Raw genomic sequence first — 20,592 nt, 5'->3', positions numbered from 1 at the left:
AGTTACCCTGCAGCTCCCCTCGCTGGCCCAGCGCGTCCCTGCACCGCGTCCAGGCCGCCCGGGGGCGCCGAGCCGCGGCGCTGCGCTCCCCGCCGGGGCGGACCGAGCCCAGGGATCCCTGCGGCCCGCTGACCGCCCGTGCGCCCCCCAGCTCCACACGCACGTCTTTTTTGCAGGTCGGCTGCATCAGGTATCAAGATTTAGAAATGGAGGCGGTGCACCCATGTTCTGAGTATATTTCATTTCAGGTAATCGTGGTGAAAACCTTTTCCCGGCTTTAAAAAAACGTAACCGGGGATGCATGACATTGTGCATTCACAATGCCACTGAAATGTACACTCCAACATGGTTAAGATGGCAGATTCTGTTTTACCGCAATAATATTTTAAAATAAAAACGCAACGGATTGCCCGATAGCATTCATTTGAACTTGAAGAGTTCTATGGTTAGCAACTTTAGCTGTTAGACTGGATTGTTATCCAGGTGGGAAACGGACTAGATATGATATACGCAACAATTGTCCTCTGGGTGTAACTAGTTATATGTAATCTAACACTTATACTTGTATGTTAAACACTCGTGTCATAAATTATATTGTAGACATTACCTTAAATCATCCACATAAGGACTGGTTATGAAGTGACTTGAAAAAAGAAACTGCTTCAAGGCCCCCGATTTAACTCACAGAGGGGCACCTGGGTGGCTTAGTCGGTTAAGCATCTGCCTTCGGCTCAGGTCATGATCCCAGCGTCCTGGTATCGAGCCCCGCATCCAGCTCCCTGTTCCGCGGTGGGCCTGCTTCTCTCTCTCCCATCCCCTCTGCTGTGTTCCCTCTCTCTCTGTCAAAATAAAAATAAATAAATAAAATACTTAAATTTACATAATTGCCCCAAGACTTTATATTTTTCAGAACTAGTTTAATGCCCATAGCAGAGGGGGCAACTTTAGTTGGAGGCATCAGAATCATCTGAGAGCTTGGGAAAACAGATTGCTGGTCCTTATTCTCAGAATTCTGGTACTGATGCTTCTGGTCCAGGGAACCACACTGCCCGAAGCAACACAATTTTAATCCGTAAAGGAATAGTCCATTTACACACTGTGGATCTTTCTGAGTTTAAATTCTCCAGCTCATCACGATATCGATTTTCTCTCCTTTTATTTTTGAATTCTAAGAACTCAAGGCATTGTTTTTTCCTAATAAAATCTATGACAAAGACCTGAATCCCTCTCTCTTCTTGCTCCTATTGAAGAAACCCACAAGATACATGTCCCAGATGGGAAAGGATCATCTGGCCCCTTGGCAGTCTTTGTGTTTATCCATATTAACACCCCCCAAACCATATGGCAAATGAAAATTGAAAGTCTTTATCAATGAAAAGATAGGGAGACAAGAGGGGTAACCTAACAAATTATATAACTGCTCCCATGAAAAGTGATTTTTAAAGTATCTAAAATTACCAGTTTTAGTCAAATCCAGTTGTCCAAGCAAGTCTACCTGGCAAATACGGGGACTCTCTTGGTCTACCTTTAACAAGGGTCCACTGAGCTAGTAAGTGATTTAGGTCAGGAAAATTACAATCCTGTGAACATAATACGATAGGATAATACAAACCTGAAGTCTAGTGGATACAGCAGATACTTGTCTAAAATAGAACATTAGTAACTGAAACAAAACAGCATTTTATTTATCTATTTATTTATTTATGATTTTATTCATTTATTTGACAGAGAGACAGAGAGAGAGAGAGAGCACAAGCAGGGGGAGCAGCAGAGGGAGAGGGAGAAGCAGGCTCTCCACTGAGCAGGGAGCCCAATGAGGGATAGATCTCAGGACCCCAGGATCATGACCTGAGCTGAAGGCAGACGCTTCACTGACTGAGTCACCTAGGTGCCCCCATAATGGCATTTTAATAAAATAGGTGCTTAATTTATCATTATGAATGCTAATTATTATTTTATTAAGCTTTATTATTAGCAAGAATAGAAATCATCTGTATTAATTAACCAAGGTATCTTAAATTAGCATTGAACACGTTTAATGAAATTGAGTAGTTCTGAAAACATTTCAATACCTCATTGTTCATTTGCGAAACTGATTTTTTGTGTTGTTACATGTATCATTTTCTTCAATTATAAATCCTAACATCTGACCTTCCCCCCCCATTTAAACTGCAAAATCCAATTTTAAATAGGTCATTGGGAGGAAAGTCATCTTTAAAAGGCTTTTTAAGTTTCCTTTAAAAATTAAAAACTTAAATTTTTTGACCTTCGTTAAACATGAAGTTACTTTTTCTAGGTAGCTGATTTAGGGAGCAAATAAAAACACCTATCCGAAGGGTGGATCCTAATATTAAAAGAAAGCAGCTCACCATTTTGCCACCCCCCCTTTATTACTCTATTTTTCTGCCGAAGATGTATTGCATTTCTCATATCTCCAGAATAAAATAATGGATAAGAGATTTAAATTCTGTGGGCTCGATGAACTAGAGTCTTGGAAACCTGATCACTGCTATAGTACCTGACGCCTGGTAGAAATCATAGAAACTCAGTAAATGTTCGCCGAAAGAAGGTAAGAAGCTGTAAGACTGTAGGTTTTCACAGAGCATGCAAACTTCCGTAATGAAAATAATGTAAAGTATGGAAAAATAATAAATTGCCTGATAAATAAGAGGGTCTTCTTAGGAAACAAAGTCAGGTGTTGGACTTGAACAGGCGGGGCTAGCATCGCGGGTAAGTTCCGGCACTTTACGAGAAACAGCGGACTACAAATCCCAGAGTGCATCTCGAGCGCCGTCTCCGCAGGACTCGGGTTTCAGGGCCTTAGGAGCCGCCTCAACGTCTTTCTCCCGTTGCATGATGGGATCTGTAGTAAGACATGCCTTGCGGTGGCTCTATTTTCCTCTTGCTTCTCTCTTAAGCCTATATTTTCCTCAACTTCCAGATCCGTGCTTTCAAAAAGTTTAGTCATTGTAACAGCCTGTGACTATAGTGGAGTTTCACTATTTCCCTGCATTCCTGGCGTGGGACTCTAGACAACCCCCGAAAAGCGTGTAGCGACTCTCGGAGCACCAAGTTCAGTGCTCTTTAAGGGATGTTTGCCTTAGGGTCTCAACCCTAAATTTGAGTTATACACATTATTTAGATAATGGTGGTTCAAATTTGCATAAGGGGTCACTGAGACAAATACGTGGGTTGAATTTGGGGTCAGCAAATTGGTGACCTGACTGCCAATTCCGCCTCGCGCACACAGTAGGCGCGCACCACCGACCCCTCCACTAGGCAGCGCACGCGAGGCAGGGGAGCCGTGAGGCGCACGCAGGCAGTGCGATACTGCGCATGCTCAGTGCGTCGGCACAGGTTTCCGCAGTAGAGGGGGCAGCTCCGCCGCGGCGTCCGGGGTTTCCAGCAGCGCCGACGTTCTGGTGTTCGCACGGTCCTCGGCCTTCGCTGGCAGCGGGCGTCCATCCGCTCCGCGACTTCCCGGCCGTCGCTCTAGCGCGCCCGGATCTGGCCCCCTGCCCCGCGAAGATGGCTGCCGTACGCCGGGCCCGCAGTTACTGCCGCTGCCTGGTGCGCTTCTCCGACCGAGAACTCTGCTAAGCCCTGTTGCAGCAGACGGGCAGGAGTAGACACCCGGACACCCAGCACACCTCCTCGGGGGAGCGGTGCAGAGGGGGCGCGGAGAGCCCCCGACCGCGGCCGGCTGCCCCGCCAGCATGGTAACCCGGGAGGGGGCTCGGAGGGACACTTCGAGGCGGGAGTGCGGTGTGCGGAAGGGCTAGGCCTGGGGGGAGCCCCTAGAGAGCGGGAAGTGGAGACTGGGAGGAGTGGGAGCTGCTTGGCCGCCACCCACTGTAGGGCCCTTGGCCTGAGCGGGAGTGGAGCGGGTGCCAGCCCTGACCGCTCCCCGGGGTTCCTTCTGCTGAACTCCCCAGTAGCCGGGACCCGATGTGAGGAAGCGCGGGTGTGCAGGACAGCAGAGAAGAATGCCTCTTCTTGGTTCGCTGAGGACATTGAGCCAATCTTACCCTCCTCGAGGGATTTTATCAAAAGCAGTGAGCATAGGTTGAGGTGAGCCATTGCAGCGTCTAAAACTGGCGGGGGGGGGGGCGGGCGCGGAGGGGAGCCTTGGCAAACGGGGACACTTGTTGATTGCTACCCCTCCGGAAAGCAGTACCCACGGAGAAGCCGTTCAGGTCCTTTAAGGAGTCCTGGGATTAGGACGCACCTGCCCCATGACACGTCAGTGCGGAGGGTAGGATGCTGGCAGGCGGTACTGGCGGTGTGGGATCAGAGGGATTATGTCTCACTTCGTAGCTGTGAGGGCCTGGGCAGCGTCAGTGCGGTCCAAATGGAGACACACTGAGTTAAGCTCCAGAAATTGACAACGCAAATTCCATGGGACTATTGCATGCTGGAATATGTAGTCTCTGCTCTATGCTACCTTTCTTTGGCTTTGAATAAATTTCCCATTTAAGAAACTAATCCTTGGCTAGGATTAAATGAATCAAGTGTGAAATGATACTAAACTAATGAGTTCATCGTAGACAGTCAAATATTTATTGAATAAATGGATGGCTGAAAGAATTTATTAAGTTAACCTGGAGGATAGAAAAAGCAGTAATTGACAATGCCCTTCAGCTTTCAGAAGTGGTTCTCTAACCAGGATTAATCACTTAACTTTTTATATTTCATTAATCCTGTGTGTAAAACAGGAGTAAAATGATGGAGACATAAACTATTCAAGCGAAAGGTGCTGTGTAGGTCAGATTCAATTATGAAAAATAAAGTGAAAATCTCTGGGTGACAGCTGGGGACCTACTTATTTCAAGTGGTATTTGAGTTGGCAAAATGTAGTAAAACTACCAATTTGATAGTTTAATAGTTATCGTACTGCCAGAATCAAAGTAATAAAGGATTGGAATTCAAGAATAACACAGGAACTCAGGGGAGAGGTGCTTTGTGTATTATGGATTTCTCATTGCTTTTCCTCAAACTTGAGATATGCACTATACATCCACATGACTCTATTTATTAATTCAGGCACTTTTTTTGAGTACTTATTAGTAGCCTGGCATAATGCTAGACCCCCAGCACAATATTAGATCTTCAGTATAACCAGATCAAATCACCAAAGGTGATTCATGGTAAACTTTTAATCATAGAATGTCATATATGAAAAGGGACCTCGGAGGTTACCACATCCAACACCCTCTCTTTACAGATGTGAAAGCTGAGGCCTGGGCAGGCTTTTACTATGACTCAAGCAATGTGTTTTGCTCTCTGAGATGACAAACATGACTGATCCTTGTTCCCAATGCACTGACTCTAGGAAGAGACAAAATGTCAATCCAAGTGTTAGGTGCTGTGATACAAGCACAGGTTTTGTAGGAAAACAAAGGCAATTCACAGGACCAGAAAATGCTTCTTACTGGGATAATGCCTGAGCTGAACCTTAAAGGGTGAGAAATAGCCAAGTGAAGAAGAAATTATTCCGGATGGAGAGAACAAGCAGCATATGCAAGAGCTTGGACCTGGAGAGAGCAGGGAAAGCTCTTGAAAGAAGTCACTTTAGCATGACTGCTCGGATAGAGCTAGAAGGTTGAGTTACTAAGGGGATACCCTAGGGAGCTTAGGTCCCTTCCCATTAGCTGTACTTAGCGTTTACAGTAATAAATCAGCCTCTTACTGGAGAATGGAAAGAGCCTTTTCAATGGGATCTATAAATTCAGAGTCCTTCATTATGTATTTTCCTATTAGTAGGAAAGCTCCCAGCTTAAAGAGACGAAAAAATATATTTGATGATACATTAATGCTTCCATTTTCCAGTTTTCTGGAAATTAATTCAGAATCTTGGCCGCTTTCATTTATTTTTTCATTAATTTATCCTTTACAGTGAGCCTAGCACTTTATTTTATACCAACTAGTTCAAGACTTAATGGCACCTCTGCTTTGAGCCTGGTAGTCAGAGATAAGACGTGGGGCTTATTTATGTTGCTCTGTAAAGTACTGCACGTATGTCTGGTGGCCGAGTTCAGAAATATGTGTTAATATAAATGGTTTTGTCCTAGAAACAAATCACAATGAAAATCTACAATTATTAAGCTTACATCTTTGGAGCAAGTGAAATTGGTTTCATTATTTCTTATTTCTGACCCTCAGGTCATTTCCCCTATTGTTACATTATAGGACTGAACACATGAAGTGTTGAGCAAGTCCCATTTGCTAATAAGTCTGTTAGCCAACAGACTGACCTGAGGCAACATGTCATTTTCCCTGGTAGGTAGGATTCAGTTTAATTTAGCAAACATATATTGAGAATACAAGGATAAAAGGTAAGGAAACTGACCTGAGACCTGTACTAAGCCGCAGGCCATTCCCCAGTAATTCCAGTCCAGTTTTATTCCACTTTAAATCAATCCAGTATATAAAAATCTGGGTTTGTGAAACAGAACAGGCTTCTTTACAAAAACATTCACTATTACATGTCTTTGATTAATGAGCTTTCCTAGGACATTTAAAATAATAGACAAAAGTCATATTCACGTATTGGGAACATGCCAGTCGTGTAAAAGGAAGAACATCCAAATATGGACTAAAAACAGTCAAATTTTAAGTGATCCATGAAACAAAAACTATTTGCTGAACTCTATGCTGCTACTATGTTATTTTTTGAAGCAAAGTTGTTTTAAATCACCTACCAAAACATTTTAACTGAAGCACAGTGAAGTTGTTTATTCTACAATGTTACTAAAGTATCAAATAATTAAACTTAGCTGTGAAGGGGATACCTAGAGAGAAGCAACTAAATATTTCACTGGACAGGTAGCTCAAGGAGATGTGGATTACAGAGGGAAACTGATGTTCACATATTCCTGATGAATTCTTTTGGTTTTTCTCCCCTCAGGCAGAAGCTGAGGAAGATTGTCATTCTGATAATGTCAGAGCAGAAGATGATGAAAATGAAAGCCCTGCTGAAACAGATCTGCAGGCATGTTTCTTCAAGTGTATATTTAATTCTTATTCCATTGCTTTCCATGCATAAGCAAAAATTGGCCGTACTTATGGAGATTTATCAGTTCTCTCTCTTTTTTTTTTGATTACTTATGTATTTAAGTAATCTCTATCCCCAGTGTGGGGTTCGAACTCACAACCCCCAAGATCAAGAGTCCCATGCTCTTCTGACTGAGCCAGCCAGGTGCTCCAAGATTTATCGGTTCTTATTTGCATTGAACTTAACTGTATTTTCATACTGGTTTACAGAATGTGCAAATTAAAGCTGTGTTACAGATTTTTTTTTTAACCATTTGTCACCATATGTCATTATAGTATCATCGGCTATATTCCCTATGGTATACTTTTCATCTGTGACTTATTTATTTTATATTAGTCCCCTTCACCTTTTTGACCATTGCCCCATTGTCCCCTCTTCCAGCCACCAAGTTTCTTCTCTGTATTTATGAGTCTGTTTCTGTTTTCTTGTCTTTTCATTTGTTTTGTTTTTTAGATTCTATGTATAAGTGAAATCGTATGGCATTTGTCTTTCTCTTACTTGACTTAGCATTGTATCCCCTAGGTCCATCCATATTGTCAAAAATAGCAAGATCTCACTCCTTTTTGTGGCTGGGTAATATTCTGTTGTATGTGTGTACACACATATACGTTGACACATACAACATCTTTATCCATTTATCTATTGATGGATACTTTAGGTCGCTTCCATATGCTTCCATATTTTGGCTATTTTAAATAATGCTGCAATAAACAGAGAGGTATATATAACTTTTTTTTGTTTGTTTTGAGGTACATATATCTTTTCAAATTAGTGTTTTAGTTTCCTTTGGATAAATACCCAGTAGTGGACTTACTGGATTATATGTTATTTCAATTTTTATTTTTTTGAGGAACTTCCATGCTATTTTCCACAGTGGTTGGAACAATTCACAAGGGTGCTTTTTTTCTCCACATCCTCGACAAAACTTGTTATTTCTGATCTTTTTGATTCTAGCCATTCTGACAGGTGTGAGGTGATAATTCATTGTGGTTTTGATTTGCATTTCCCTGATAATTAGTGATGTTGAACATCTTTTCATGTACCTGTTGGCCATTGTCTTGCTTAGAAAAATGTCTATTCAAGTTCTCTACCCATTTTTTAATAGGATTATTTGTTTTATTAGTATTGAGTTGTATAAATTCTTTATATTGGATTATTTGCAAATCTCTTCTCCCATCAGTAGGTTGCCTTTTTGTTCTGTTGATTGTTTCCTTTGCTATGCAGAAGCTTTTTATTTTGGTGTAGTCCCAATAGTTTATTTTTGCTTTTGTTTTCCTTACCTAAGGAGACATATCTATAAAGATGTTGCTAAGGCCAATGTCCAAGAGATAACTGCCTGTGTTTTCTTCTAGGAGTTTATGGTTTCAGATCTCACATTTAGGTCTTTGAGTTTATGTTTGTGTGTGGTATGAGAAAGTGGTCCAGTTTTATTCTTTGGCATGTAGCTCTCCAGCTTTCGCAGCACCATTTTGCAGAGATTGTCTTTTCCCCCTTGCATATTCTTGCCTCCTCTGTTGTAGATTAATTGACCATTTAAGTGTGGGCTTATTTCTGGGCTCTCTCATCTGTTCCATTGATCTTTGTATCTGTTTTTGTTCCAGTACCATACTGTTTTGATTACCGTAGCTTTGTAGTATATCTTAAAATTCAGAGTTGTGATACTTCAAATTTTGTTCTTTCTCAAGATTGCTTCGGCTCTTCAGGGTCTTTGTGGTTCCATATAAATCAGGATTATTTGTTCTAGTTCTGTGAAAAATACTATTGGTATTTTAACAGGGATTGCATTGAATCTATAGGTTGATTTGGGTAGTGTGGACATTGTAACAATATTAATTCTTCCAATCTACGAGCATGGGCTATCTTTCCATTTATTTGTATTGTCTTCCATTTCTTTCATCAGTGTCTTATAGTTTTTATTTATTTTTTATTTTATTTTATTTTTAAAGATTTTATTTATTTATTTGACAGAGACAGAGATAGCGAGAGCAGGAATACAAGTAGCGGGAGTGGGAGAGGGAGAAGCAGGCTGCCCCCCGAGGAGGGAGCCCGATGTGGGACTCAATCCCAGGACCCTGGGACCATGACCCAAGCCGAAGGCAGACGCTTAGCGACTGAGCCACCCAGGCGCCCATGTCTTATAGTTTTTAAAGTATAGCTCTTTCACCTTCTTGATTAAGTTTATTCCTAGATAATTTCTTTCAGGTGCAATTGCAGATGGGATTGTCTTCTTAATTTCTCTTTTTGCTACTTTGTTCTTAGTGTATAGAAATGTAGCAGATTTCTGCAACATTTTGTATCCTGCAACTTTACTAAATTCATTTATTCAAATAGTTTCTTGGTGGAGTCTTTAGGATTTCCTATATATGGAAATATATATATGTCACTGGAAATAGTGACAGTTTTACTTCTTCCTTACCAATCTGGATACTTTTTATTTCTTTTTTTCTTTTAGAGAGAGAGAATGCACAGGAGTTAGGGGGTGTGGGGGAAAGGGAGAGAATCCCAAGCAGGCTCCATGGGCACTTGTGGGCTCGATCCCACGGCCCTGAGATCATGACCTGAGCCAAAATCAAGAGTCAGACTGACTTAACCACCTGAGCCACCCAAGCACCCCATGGATACCTTTTATTTCTTGTTTGATTGCTGTTGATAGCACTTCCAGTACTATGTTGAATGAAAGTGGTGAGTGGGCATACTTGTCCTGTTCCTGATCTTAGGGGAAAAACTATGGATTTTTCACCATTGAGTATGGTATTAGCTTGGGTTTGTCATATATGCCCTTTATTATGTTGAAGTATGTTCCCTCTAAACCCATTTTGTTGGGAGAGTTTTTATCCTGAATGGATGCTGAATTTTGTCAAATACTTTTTCTGCATCTGTTGAGATGATCATATGGTTTTTATACTTCCTTTTATTAGAGTGAAGTTTCACATTGATTTGCAAATATTGAATCACCTTTGCATCCTGGAATAAATTCCACTGATTGTGGTGCATGATCCTTTTAATGTATTACTGAATTCAGTTTGCTAATATTTTGTTGAGGATTTGTACATTTGTGGTCATCAGAGATACTGGCCTGTAGTTTTCTTTTTTTTTAGTGTCTTTGTTGGTGTCAGGGTAATGCTGACCTTGTAGAGTAAATTTGGAAGATTTCCTTCCTCTTCTGTTTTTGAAATGGTTTGAGAAGAATAGGTATTAACTCTTCTTTAAATGCTTGATAGGAAAAAAAAAAATGCTTGATAGAATTCACCTGTAAAGTCATCTGGTCTTGGACTTTTGTTTGTTGGGAGTGTTTTGATTACCAGTTCAATTGTGTTAAGGTAATTGATCTGTTTAAATTTTCTATTTATTCTTGATTCAGTTTTGGAAGACTATATTTTTCTAGGAATTTATCCATTTCTTCTAGGTTGTCCAATTTGTTGGCATATACTTTTTCATAATATTATCTTGCAATTCTTTGTATTTCCGTGGTGTCAGTTGTTATTTCTCCTTCTTCATTTCTGAAGCTACTTGAGTTCTCTTTTTGTCTTGATGAGTCTGGCTAAATATATATTTTTTTCCCCCAAAAAACCAGCTCTTAGTTTCATTGATTCTTTCTATTCGTTTTTTAGTCTGTTTCATTTATGTCTGCTCTAATCTTTATTATTTCCTTCTTCGTACTAGCTTTGGGCTTTGTTCTTTTAGTTCCTTTAGGTGTCAGGTTAGATTGTTTATTTGAGATTTGTTTCTTGAAGTAGAAACTTCTATCACTATGAATTTCCCTCTTAGAACTACTTTCACTGCATCCCAAAGATTTTGGACCATTGTATTTCCATTTTCATTTGTCTCCCATGTATTTTTTGATTTTCTCTTTGATTTCTTTGTTGATTTATTGGTTGTTTAGTCATATGTTATTTAGCTCCTTCGTGTGGTTGTGGTTTTCCCACTTTTTTTCTTGTAATTGATTTCTAGTTTCATAGTGTTGTGGTCAGAGAAGATGCTTGATATAATTTCAAACATTTTATTTATTTTTTATTTTAATCCCAACATAGTTAATGTACAGTATTAGTTTCAGATGTACAGTATAGTGATTCAACAATTCCATACATCACCCAGTGCTCATTATAGCAAGTACACTCCTTAATCCCCATCACCTATTTCACCATCCTCCCATCACCTCCCCTCTGGTAACCATCTCAGACTTTTCAAATTTATTGAGACGTATCTTGTGGCCTAACATGTGATCTGTCTTGGAGAACGTTTCATTTACACTTGAAAAATATGTGTATTCCGTTGCTTTTGTTTGGAATGTTCTGTATATATCTGTTAAGTCCAGCTGGTTTACTGTGTTGATTGATTTGTGTGTGTGTGTGTGTTGATTAATTTTTGTTTGTTTCCTTATTGATTTTCTGTCTAGATGATCTGTCTGTTGATGTAAATGAGGTGTTCATGTCCCCTACTGTTATTGTGTTACTGTCCATTTTTCCTCTGTTAATATTTGTTTTATATATTTACGTTCTCCTATATTGGGTGCATAGGTATTTGTAATTGTTTTATTCTTCTTTTGGATTGATCTTTTTATCTGTTTTACATTATTAAGTAGTGCCTTTCTTTGCATCTTGCTACAGTCTTTATTTTAAAGTCTGTTTTTTCTGATACATGTATTGCTTTTTTTTTTTTTTTGCTTCCATTTGCATGGTATATATTTTTCTCTTCCTCCACTTTCAGTTTGTATATGTCTCTAGATATGAAGTCTTTTTTTTTCTGACTAAAACGTACAGTAAGTAAATAAAAGGTACACTTTATTGGCTTATCTCGAAATATTTCTGTCACACACTTTTTTAGTCTTACAAATTATTTTAAAAAAGAGAAGATATACTGTGAAATATTGTACGTGGAAGTTTTTATCATGAATGGATGTTGCACTTTGTCAAATGCTTTTTCTGCATCTATTGAAATGATTATATGGTTCTTATCCTTTCCCTTATTGATGTGATGTATCACATTGATTGATTTGCAAATATTGAACCACCTTGCAACCCAGGAATAACTCCTACTTGACTGTGGTGAATGATTTTTTTAAATGTATTTTTGGATTCAGTTTGCTGGTTTCTGTTGAGCATTTTTGCATCTATGTTCATCAGGGATATTTACCTGTAGTTCTCTTTTTTAGTAGTGCCTTTATCTGGTTTTGTTATCAGGATAATGCTGGCCTCATAGAATGAATTTGGAAGTTTTCCTTCCTCTTCTACTTTTTGGAATAGTTTGAAAAGAATAGGTATTAACTCTTCTTTAAATGTTTGGTAGAGCTCTGCACAGTGGCAATATTATAGCTAATGAAGTTTATCCAAGGCACAGTTATTGCTAATTAAATGTTTGGTAGAATTCCCTCTGAAGCCATCTGGTCCTGGACTTTTGTTTGTTAGGAGGGTTTTTTTGTTTGTTTGTTTTTTATTATTACTGATTCACTTTCTTTGCTAATTATCAGTCTGTTCAATTTTCTTTCTCTTCCTTTTTGAGTTTTAGTAGTTTATGTGTTTCTAGGAATTTATCCATTTCTTCTAGATGTCTGTTTGTTGGCGTATAGTTCTTCATAATATTCCCATAATTGTATTTCTGTGATATTGGTTGTTATTTCTCCTCTCTTATTTGTGATTTTATTTGATCCTTTCTCTTTTTCTTGGTAAGTCTGGCTAGAGATTTATCAATTTTATTGATTGCTTTTTTTTCCCAAAGACCCTGCTCCTGGTTTCATTGATATGTTCTATTGGTTTTTTTTTTTTTTTTTTAGTTTCTTTATCATTTATTTCTGCTCTAATATTTACTATAACCTTCCTTCTGGTTTTAGGTTTTGTTTGTTCTTTTTCTAGCTCCTTTAGGTGTAAGGTTAGGTTGTTTATTTGAGATTTGTCTTGTTTCTTGAGGTGACCAGCATTGCTATAAACTTCCTTTTCAGAACCAATTTTGCTGCATCCCAAAGGTTTTGGACTGTTGTGTTTTCATTTTCATTTGTTTCCGTGTACTTTTTAAATTTCTTCTTTTATTTCCTGGTTGACTCATTCATTGTTTAGTATCATGCTATTTAACCTCCATATGTTTGTGGTCTTTCCAAATCTTTTCTTGTGGTTGACTTCTAGTGTCATAGTGTTAATGGTCAGAAAAGATGCATGGTATGACTCCACTCTTCTTGGCATTTGTTGAGGTTTGTTTTGTAGGCTAATGTGTGATCTATTCTGGAGAATGTTCCTTGTGCACTTGGAAAGAATGTGCATTCTTTCTCATTTTGCATAATTCTTTTTTTCTCTTTTGTTCAGCTTGATTACTTTCCATTACTCTGTCTTCTAGGTCATTGATTCGTTCTTCTGCTTTTCCAGCCTGCTGCTTGTTCCATCAAATGTGTTTCTCATTTTGTTTATTGAATCTTTTATCTCTATGTTATTCCTTATCTCTGTGTTAGTGATCTCACTGATGTCTTTCACTCTTCTCAAGTCCAGTGAGTATCTTTATGATCATTACTTTAAATTCTCTATCAGGCAAGTTACTCATATCTGTTTCACCTAAATCTCTGGCCATGGCCTTGTCCTGTTCTTTCATTTGGGACAAATCCTTCTGTCTTCTCATTTTGTCTAAGTCTCTGTGCCTACTTCTGTGTGTTAGGAAAGTCAGCTATGTCTCCTGTTCTTGAGGGTACTGGCCTTATGAAGAAGAGGTCTTGTAGTGCCCTGTAGTCTAGTGTCTCCTGTTCCCCAGGGCCTGGTGCTTCAGGGAGTGTCTCCAGTGTGTGCTATGTGCACTCTGCTGTTATGTCCTGGCTGCTTTATCCTTCAGGCCAGTCTGAAGAGGCTCCCTTTGCCTATTATGGGCAGTATTTGGTCCATTTGGTCCAGTTTTAACCAGGTGTGCTCTGGTCTGCTTATGATATGATACCTGTCACCACTGCCACCAGAACTGAAGCCCTGCAAAACTCCTGGGTTGGGAAACATGTGGGCAGGGGTTTGCGTTGGGCTTCTAGGGGAGAAGGGGCCTGCCACAATGGGACTGAGGCAGTTGTGACTGGAAGGGTGGTACCTCTGGAGCATGGGGTGGTGGGGTTTGGTATAAGCAACTGTCCACTCTTTGCTCTCTCCTGTGTGCTAGTCTGTCTCTAGCCCTTCTCTGCAACTGCGACTCCCTCCCCACTAGAGTGTCCATGATCTGTTTCTCTCTCATGCTGTGTCTCCACACTTCTATCTTCTTTGATGTCACCTCTTCTCTACCTTTAGTTGTGGAATTTGTTCTGCCAGTCTTCAGGTCAGTTTCTGAAGTATTTAGGATGATTTGATAGTTATCTAGTTGTATTTGTGGAATGAAGCAATCCTAGGGTCCTCCTACTCTGCCACCATCTTTCAGACTCTGAAGTGAGTCTCTTGTGGGCAGCATATAGGTGGGTCTTATTTTTTAATCCATTCACCACACTGTCTTTTCATTGGAGCATTTAGTCCATTTACATTTAAAGTACTTGTTGATAGGTGTATTCTTATTGCCATTTTGTTCATTGTTTTTTGGGTTTTGTAGCTTTCCTCTCTTCCTTTTTTCTTCTCTTCCTCTCTTCCCTTGTGATTGATGGCTTTCTTTAGTGTTATGTTTGGATTCCTTCTTCTTTATCTTTTGTGTATCTATTATGGTTTTTTCATGTGTGGCTACCATGGGGTTCATTTATCACATCCTGTGCATACACCAGTCTATGTTAAGTTGATGGTCACTTAAGTTCAAATGCATTCTAAAGCTCTAACTTTTCAATACCCATTCCCTGTTCTTTGTATGTGATGTCTTATTTTACATCTTTTTAGTTTGTGTATCCCTTGACTAATTTTTATAGATATAATTGATTTTATTACATTAGTTCAACTTTTATACTGGCTTCCTAAGAATTACTCTACTACCTTTACTGTATGTTTGCTTTTACCAGTGAATTTTTTTTCTATCAATACCTTCTTTTAGTTATGGCCTTTACTTTCCATTTAAAGGATTCTTTTTAACATTTCTTATAAGGCTGGTTTAGTGGTGATGAATTTTTTTAACTTTTTTCTGTCTGGAAAACCCTGTCTCTCCTATTCTGAGTAATAGCCTTGCCGAGTAGAGTATTCTTGGTTGTAGGTTTTTTTCCTTTCAGCACTTTGATTATAGCATGCCACCCCCTTCTGGCCTGCAAAGTCTCTGCTGAAAAATCAGCTAATAGCCTTATGGGGTTTCCCTCATATGGAACTGTTTTCTTTTGCTGCTTTTAAGATTCTCTCTTTATCATTACTTTTTGCCATTTTAATTATGGGTCTTGGTGTGGACTTCCTTGGGTTCATCTTTTTGGGGCTTTCTGCGCTTCCTGGACCTGGATGTCTGTTTCCCTCTCTAGGGAAGTTTTCAGTTATTCTTGAAATAAGTTTTCTGCCCCCCTCCCCCCGCCTTCTGGAACCCCTATAATACAAATTACTACACTCGATGATGTTGCAGAGGTCCCTTAACCTATTATTTTTTATTATTCTTTTTCCATTTTGCTATTGAGCTTGGTTGCTTTACGTTATCCTGTCTTCTGCATCACTGATCCATTCTCTGTGTCCTCTGATCTGCTGTTGATTCCCTCTCGTGTATTTTGCATTTTAGTTACTGAGTTCTTCAGCTCTGATTGGTTCTTTTTTATATTTTCTATCTCTTGGTTGAAGTTCCCACTGAGTTCATCCACTTGTAACTCTGTTGAGTATCTTTATGACCATTACTTTGAACTCTTTATTAGGCACATTGCTTGTCTTGGTTTCATTTAGCTTTTTTTTTTTTTTGGCGATTTTTGTCTTGTTTTTTCATTTGGGACATTTTCTTCTGTCTCCTCATTTTGTCTGACTCTCTGTGTTTCTTTATATTAGATAGGTCAGCTACATGTCTTGATCTTGAAAGTAGTGGCCTTGTGTGGAAGAAGTCCTGAGGTGCCCCGTAGCTCAGTTCCCTGATCACCAGAACCAGGCACGCCATAGTGTCCACTGTGCAGTCTGTGTCTGCCCTCCTGTTGTGGATGAGCTGTGACTGATACAGGCATGCTGTGGGTGGCCTGCTGCTCTGCCCTCATTACAGCTGGGTTCAGTGATCTGCTGCTTCCTGCAGGCGCACAGGGCAGGTTTTGCTCCTGGTGCTGTTAGATGCCCAGCTGTAGCTGCCGTGGGCTTTATAGTTGTTGGAGTCAGTCTTCATGTTGGCTGTCTGCAGTTAACTGCGATGACAGCTGCAGGCACAGCGAAGGGCAGGGCTTGCTTCCTGCACAGCAGCAAAGAGGCTGGCTACGGGAATTGACATGCTGTTGTGTGGGGTTATCACCTTTCCGATGATAGGAGTCACTAGGAGGTTTGCTGGTCCTGGCCAGGCCTGCCTGCTGGCTGTAGCGGGCATAGAGCTGTTTTGGATGGGTGTCTACAAGGTGGGAAGTCTACAGGTAAATACAGCAGCCGGACATACAGTGCTACCAAGGGAGAGGGATACTGTTAGAATTAGCTCCTGCATGCATCCAACTATTCAGGCTACGGGAGGGAAGAAAAATGGCACCCACCAGTACTTTTGTTCCTAGAGAACTCTCCTGCAGATACCCGCCCCTTTGGCACATGTCCTAGAATTAATAAATGCCCTATATGTATACCCCAGCATTTTCAAAGTGCTACTTCTGTGCTATTTCCTGGTGGAGTTTTTAGTGTGCTGACCCTTTAAGGATGGAGACTCCTTTTCCAATAGCTATCTGGATCTCCTGGAATTCAGCCTTACTGATTTTCAAAGCCAGATGTAATGGGGACTCCTCTTCCCAGGCCTGGTGTGGGATTTGATCCCCTCGCTCCTCTATGCTTGTGATGTCCCTCCTGCTAGTGGTTAGTCACCCTGGGGAATTGGTTCCCAGCTGTGACCCTGCCCCTCCTACCCTTTTCAAAGAGGTCTTCTCTCTACAACTAGCTGTGGGAGATCTGTTCTGCCTCTTCAGGTTATTTACAGAATTAGTGGTGGTGGATGTTGTCTTGGTATGTCCATCAGAGAAGGTGAGCTCAGGATCCTCCCATTCACCACTTTCCACAAGCAGCAGAACCAGTTGATCTATCCCTCCCTACTACTTCTAGGTACTTTGGATGATACCAAAGTATCATGGGCTCCTCATGGGCTTCTTTCCTACAGGTACACTACCTTCATGGAACTCTTGTTGGTAACTTATGGACCCCTGAAATTCACTTGGTCTCTAAAAGGTCAATGCCTCTGAATTTATTAGCAGAAGCCCAAAAGGAGAAAAAACTTGTTCAAATGTTAACACCTTTGCAAAGGTCTTAATGCAGTATTTTGTTATATTTTGCATTGAACAAATGTATAATGCACTAATTATTTTCTTATTCTGGAAAATTTTGAAAGTGCTCACACTGAAGATAACAATAATTGGCATTATGAGGTTTGACATATGTTCCAAACAAGGCATAACTGAAAACCCATCACCTTAAAAAGATTGACAGATTTGACCACCTAAAAGTTAAAACCTCTATGTAGAAGAGACATCATAAATCAAGAGAAATGATTAGCTAGAAAAGCTATTTACTATATATTGGCAGAGGATTGATACCTACCCTCAGTATATGGAACATCCTTATAAATTAGTATGAGTGACACAAGATGGAAAGATATGAATGGACAACTAAATGGAAAAAATAATATAAATGGCTATTAAATATTTGAAGAGATAATTAGTCTCATGATTTTTGAAATACAGATTAAATCTACATTGAGATTTTTCTTAATCAGATTGGTGAACAGTGCCCATTGTTGTCCAGGCTTTGAGAACACTCAAGCAGTGTACATGAAGTGTAAATTGCTACAACTTTTTTGGAGGGCAGAGTAGCAATATGGAACAAAATGAAAAACATTCGCTTTGATCAAGCAATTTTTTTTTTTTTTAAGATTTTATTTATTTATTTGACAGAGAGAGACACAGTGAGAGAGGGAACACAAGCAGAGGGAGTGGGAGAGGGAGAAGCAGGCTTCCCGCTGAGCAGGAGCCTGATGCGGGGCTCGATCCCAGGAACCTGGGATCAGGACCCGAGCCGGAGGCAGACGCTTAACGACTGAGCCACCCAGGCGCCCCTCAAGGAATTCTTTTTTAAAGATTTATTTATTTTGAGGGGCGTCTGGGTGGCTTAGATGGTTAAGCGTCTGCCTTCTGCTTGGGTCCTGATCCCAGGGTCCTGGGATCGAGCCCCACATCAGGCTCCTGGCTCAGTGGGAAGCCTGCTTCTCCCTCTCCCTCTGGCTCTCCCCCTGCTCATGCTCTCTCTCTCTGTATCTGTGTCTCAAATGAATAAATAAAATCTTAAAAAAAAAGTATTTATTTATTTTGAATAAGAGAGAGTGTATGTGCATGAGTTGGGGGGAGGGGCAGAGAGGGAAAGAGAGAATTTCAAGCAGACTACGCACTGAGCATGGAGCCCAGTAAGGGGCTGGATCTCACAACCCTGAGATATGACCTGATCCGAAATCAGGAGTCAGACACTTAACTGACTGAGCTACCCAGGTGCCCCGATCAAGCAATTTTATTTCTAGAAAATTAATCTTAAGGAAATGTTGGGGAAACTGAGTAAATATAAATGTACAAAAATGTTTATTATAGCATTGTTATATGAAAAAATAGACTACAACCTAAATATCCATCACTTGTATTGAGTAATGGTCTATTCATACAGTGAAATACACTGCAGTCATTTAAAAGGATGGGGCAAATCCTTGTGCATTGAAATAGAAAAATATTCGTTGTAATTACATTAATGAATCTTACTGAATTTATAAGCTTTATAATACTTATTTGGAATGTATCATCTAGCAGACATTCAGTGTTACCAAAGATTCCACAGGGCAGAGGTATGTTTTGTGTTAAAAGTAGGAGGGTGGGAACCAGAACTGCAGAATGGCAAGAAAAATTATTTTAAAAACTTACATATTTTATATATGCCTCTTCAGAAAGATCTAGGAATAATATACACAGTCGTATTGATAATGGCCTTCTTTGGGAGGAGGGGTATTTCATGTTGGGTTCCCAGAGAACAGATTTTAAGGTAGAGACTATGATGAGGGAGGTGTACTAGGGAGTGCTTTTGGGATCCACACCTATGGAAGGCGGGCGGGGGAGAGGGAGGAAGCCAGAGTGGGCAAAGGGAGAAGTCCAGCTGCTGTACCGTCTTTCTTTTTTTTTTTTTTTAAAAGATTTTATTTATTTATTTGACACAGAGAGAGAGAGAGAGAGAGAGCATAAGCAGGGGGAGTGGCAGGCAGGCAGAGGGAGAAGCAGGCTCTCTGCTGAGCAAGGAGCCCGATGCGGGACTCGATCCCAGGACCCTGGGATCATGACCTGAGCCGAAGGCAGCCGCTTAACCGACTGAGCCACCCAGGCGCCCCATGCTGTACCGTCTTAATGGACCGCCTTAGCCACTTCTTCAGGAGTTCTGAGTATGGAGGAACCAGAGCCTTTCAGACTCTTACCAGCTGTTGATCAGTCATTGGGTAGGGATCGCCTGGGAAGGGGCATGATCCTGCCTAGGCAATGCTCTGGAGGGGCCGACAGCTGAGGGCTGTTAATTGTAGCGGTCCCAGCAGGTGGGCTAATCAGTGCCTTCCTTCCTGAAGGGATCTGGGCAGCAAGGAAGAATCCATCACACAGGGGAACTTCACTTTTTCTATATTTAAAAATTTTTATTACATATATAAGAGAAAGTATTTCCTTTTTAAAAAAAAGAATGCTTTTGAAAGAAAGATTTAGGGTTCAACTACAGAATTTTTAACAGTCCTTTTCACGTCTAGTAGATGATGTATTCCAGGTAAACAAATGTTGGAAAGCTTCTGAGTTCAGCCCCCAGATGATGGCTTATATTTCCAGCTCTAACCAGAACTTGGTTTTCTGATACCGTTAGATTTTTCCCATGTACCTTTCCCATATAGACAAACCTAGGCAACTCTTCATGATTTCTTTAAAGATTTAAACAGAACGTTATTTTAGAAGATAACGCATTGAATGGATGTTAGTTTAGTAATTTAAAAAACCATGTTTTCTAGTCTTAGAATATGTATTTATGTGGAAATTGATGTTGGACCTGTTGATAAATTGTCCAGGGTTAAGCTACTCTTCCTTGATGAGCCCTAAAGTCCTTTTCTTTCCTTAGGCACAGCTCCAGATGTTCCGAGCTCAGTGGATGTTTGAACTTGCTCCAGGTGTAGGCTCTAACAATTTAGAAACTCGGCCTTGCAGAGCAACAAGAGGCTCTTTACTGAAAGCAGCAGACACCAAAGGAAAGCAAGAACTGGCAAAAGAAGAAAAGTTAAGTATTATGGACATTGTGACAAAGTAACTTTTTTTTTCTTAATTGCACATGAGAGTTTTCAGAGTCGTAAGTAGGTGATCATTAGAGTTGTATTCTGGTGACATAAGCACATAACTTGTAAGATTTTTCCTCGTGTGCAAAAATATACTGGTATGTCCATCCTTCACTACTACTTCTAGGTACTTTGGAGGATACCACCACTCCTTA

General features: G+C 40.3%; 1 protein-coding gene across 1 annotated transcript in view; it reads left to right on the top strand.

Moving 5' to 3' along the window:
- The first annotated feature begins 3,353 nt into the window (after window positions 1–3,353).
- FBXO9 (F-box protein 9) overlaps window positions 3,354–20,592 on the top strand; it is a 38,972-nt gene continuing 21,733 nt past the window's right edge. The window contains exons 1-3 of the mRNA XM_032409648.1: window positions 3,354–3,719; window positions 6,908–6,991; window positions 20,227–20,382. Of these exons, the coding sequence (XP_032265539.1) occupies window positions 3,717–3,719; window positions 6,908–6,991; window positions 20,227–20,382 (243 nt within the window). The 5' untranslated portion in view covers window positions 3,354–3,716. The remainder of the gene's footprint in view (window positions 3,720–6,907; window positions 6,992–20,226; window positions 20,383–20,592) is intronic.

The sequence above is a fragment of the Phoca vitulina genome, unplaced genomic scaffold, assembly GCF_004348235.1.
Source record: "Phoca vitulina isolate PV1807 unplaced genomic scaffold, GSC_HSeal_1.0 scaffold11, whole genome shotgun sequence".
NCBI classification, from domain to species: domain Eukaryota; kingdom Metazoa; phylum Chordata; class Mammalia; order Carnivora; family Phocidae; genus Phoca; species Phoca vitulina.
Note: the sequence above shows the minus strand (reverse complement) of the source record. Positions and strands in the feature narration are given on the sequence as shown.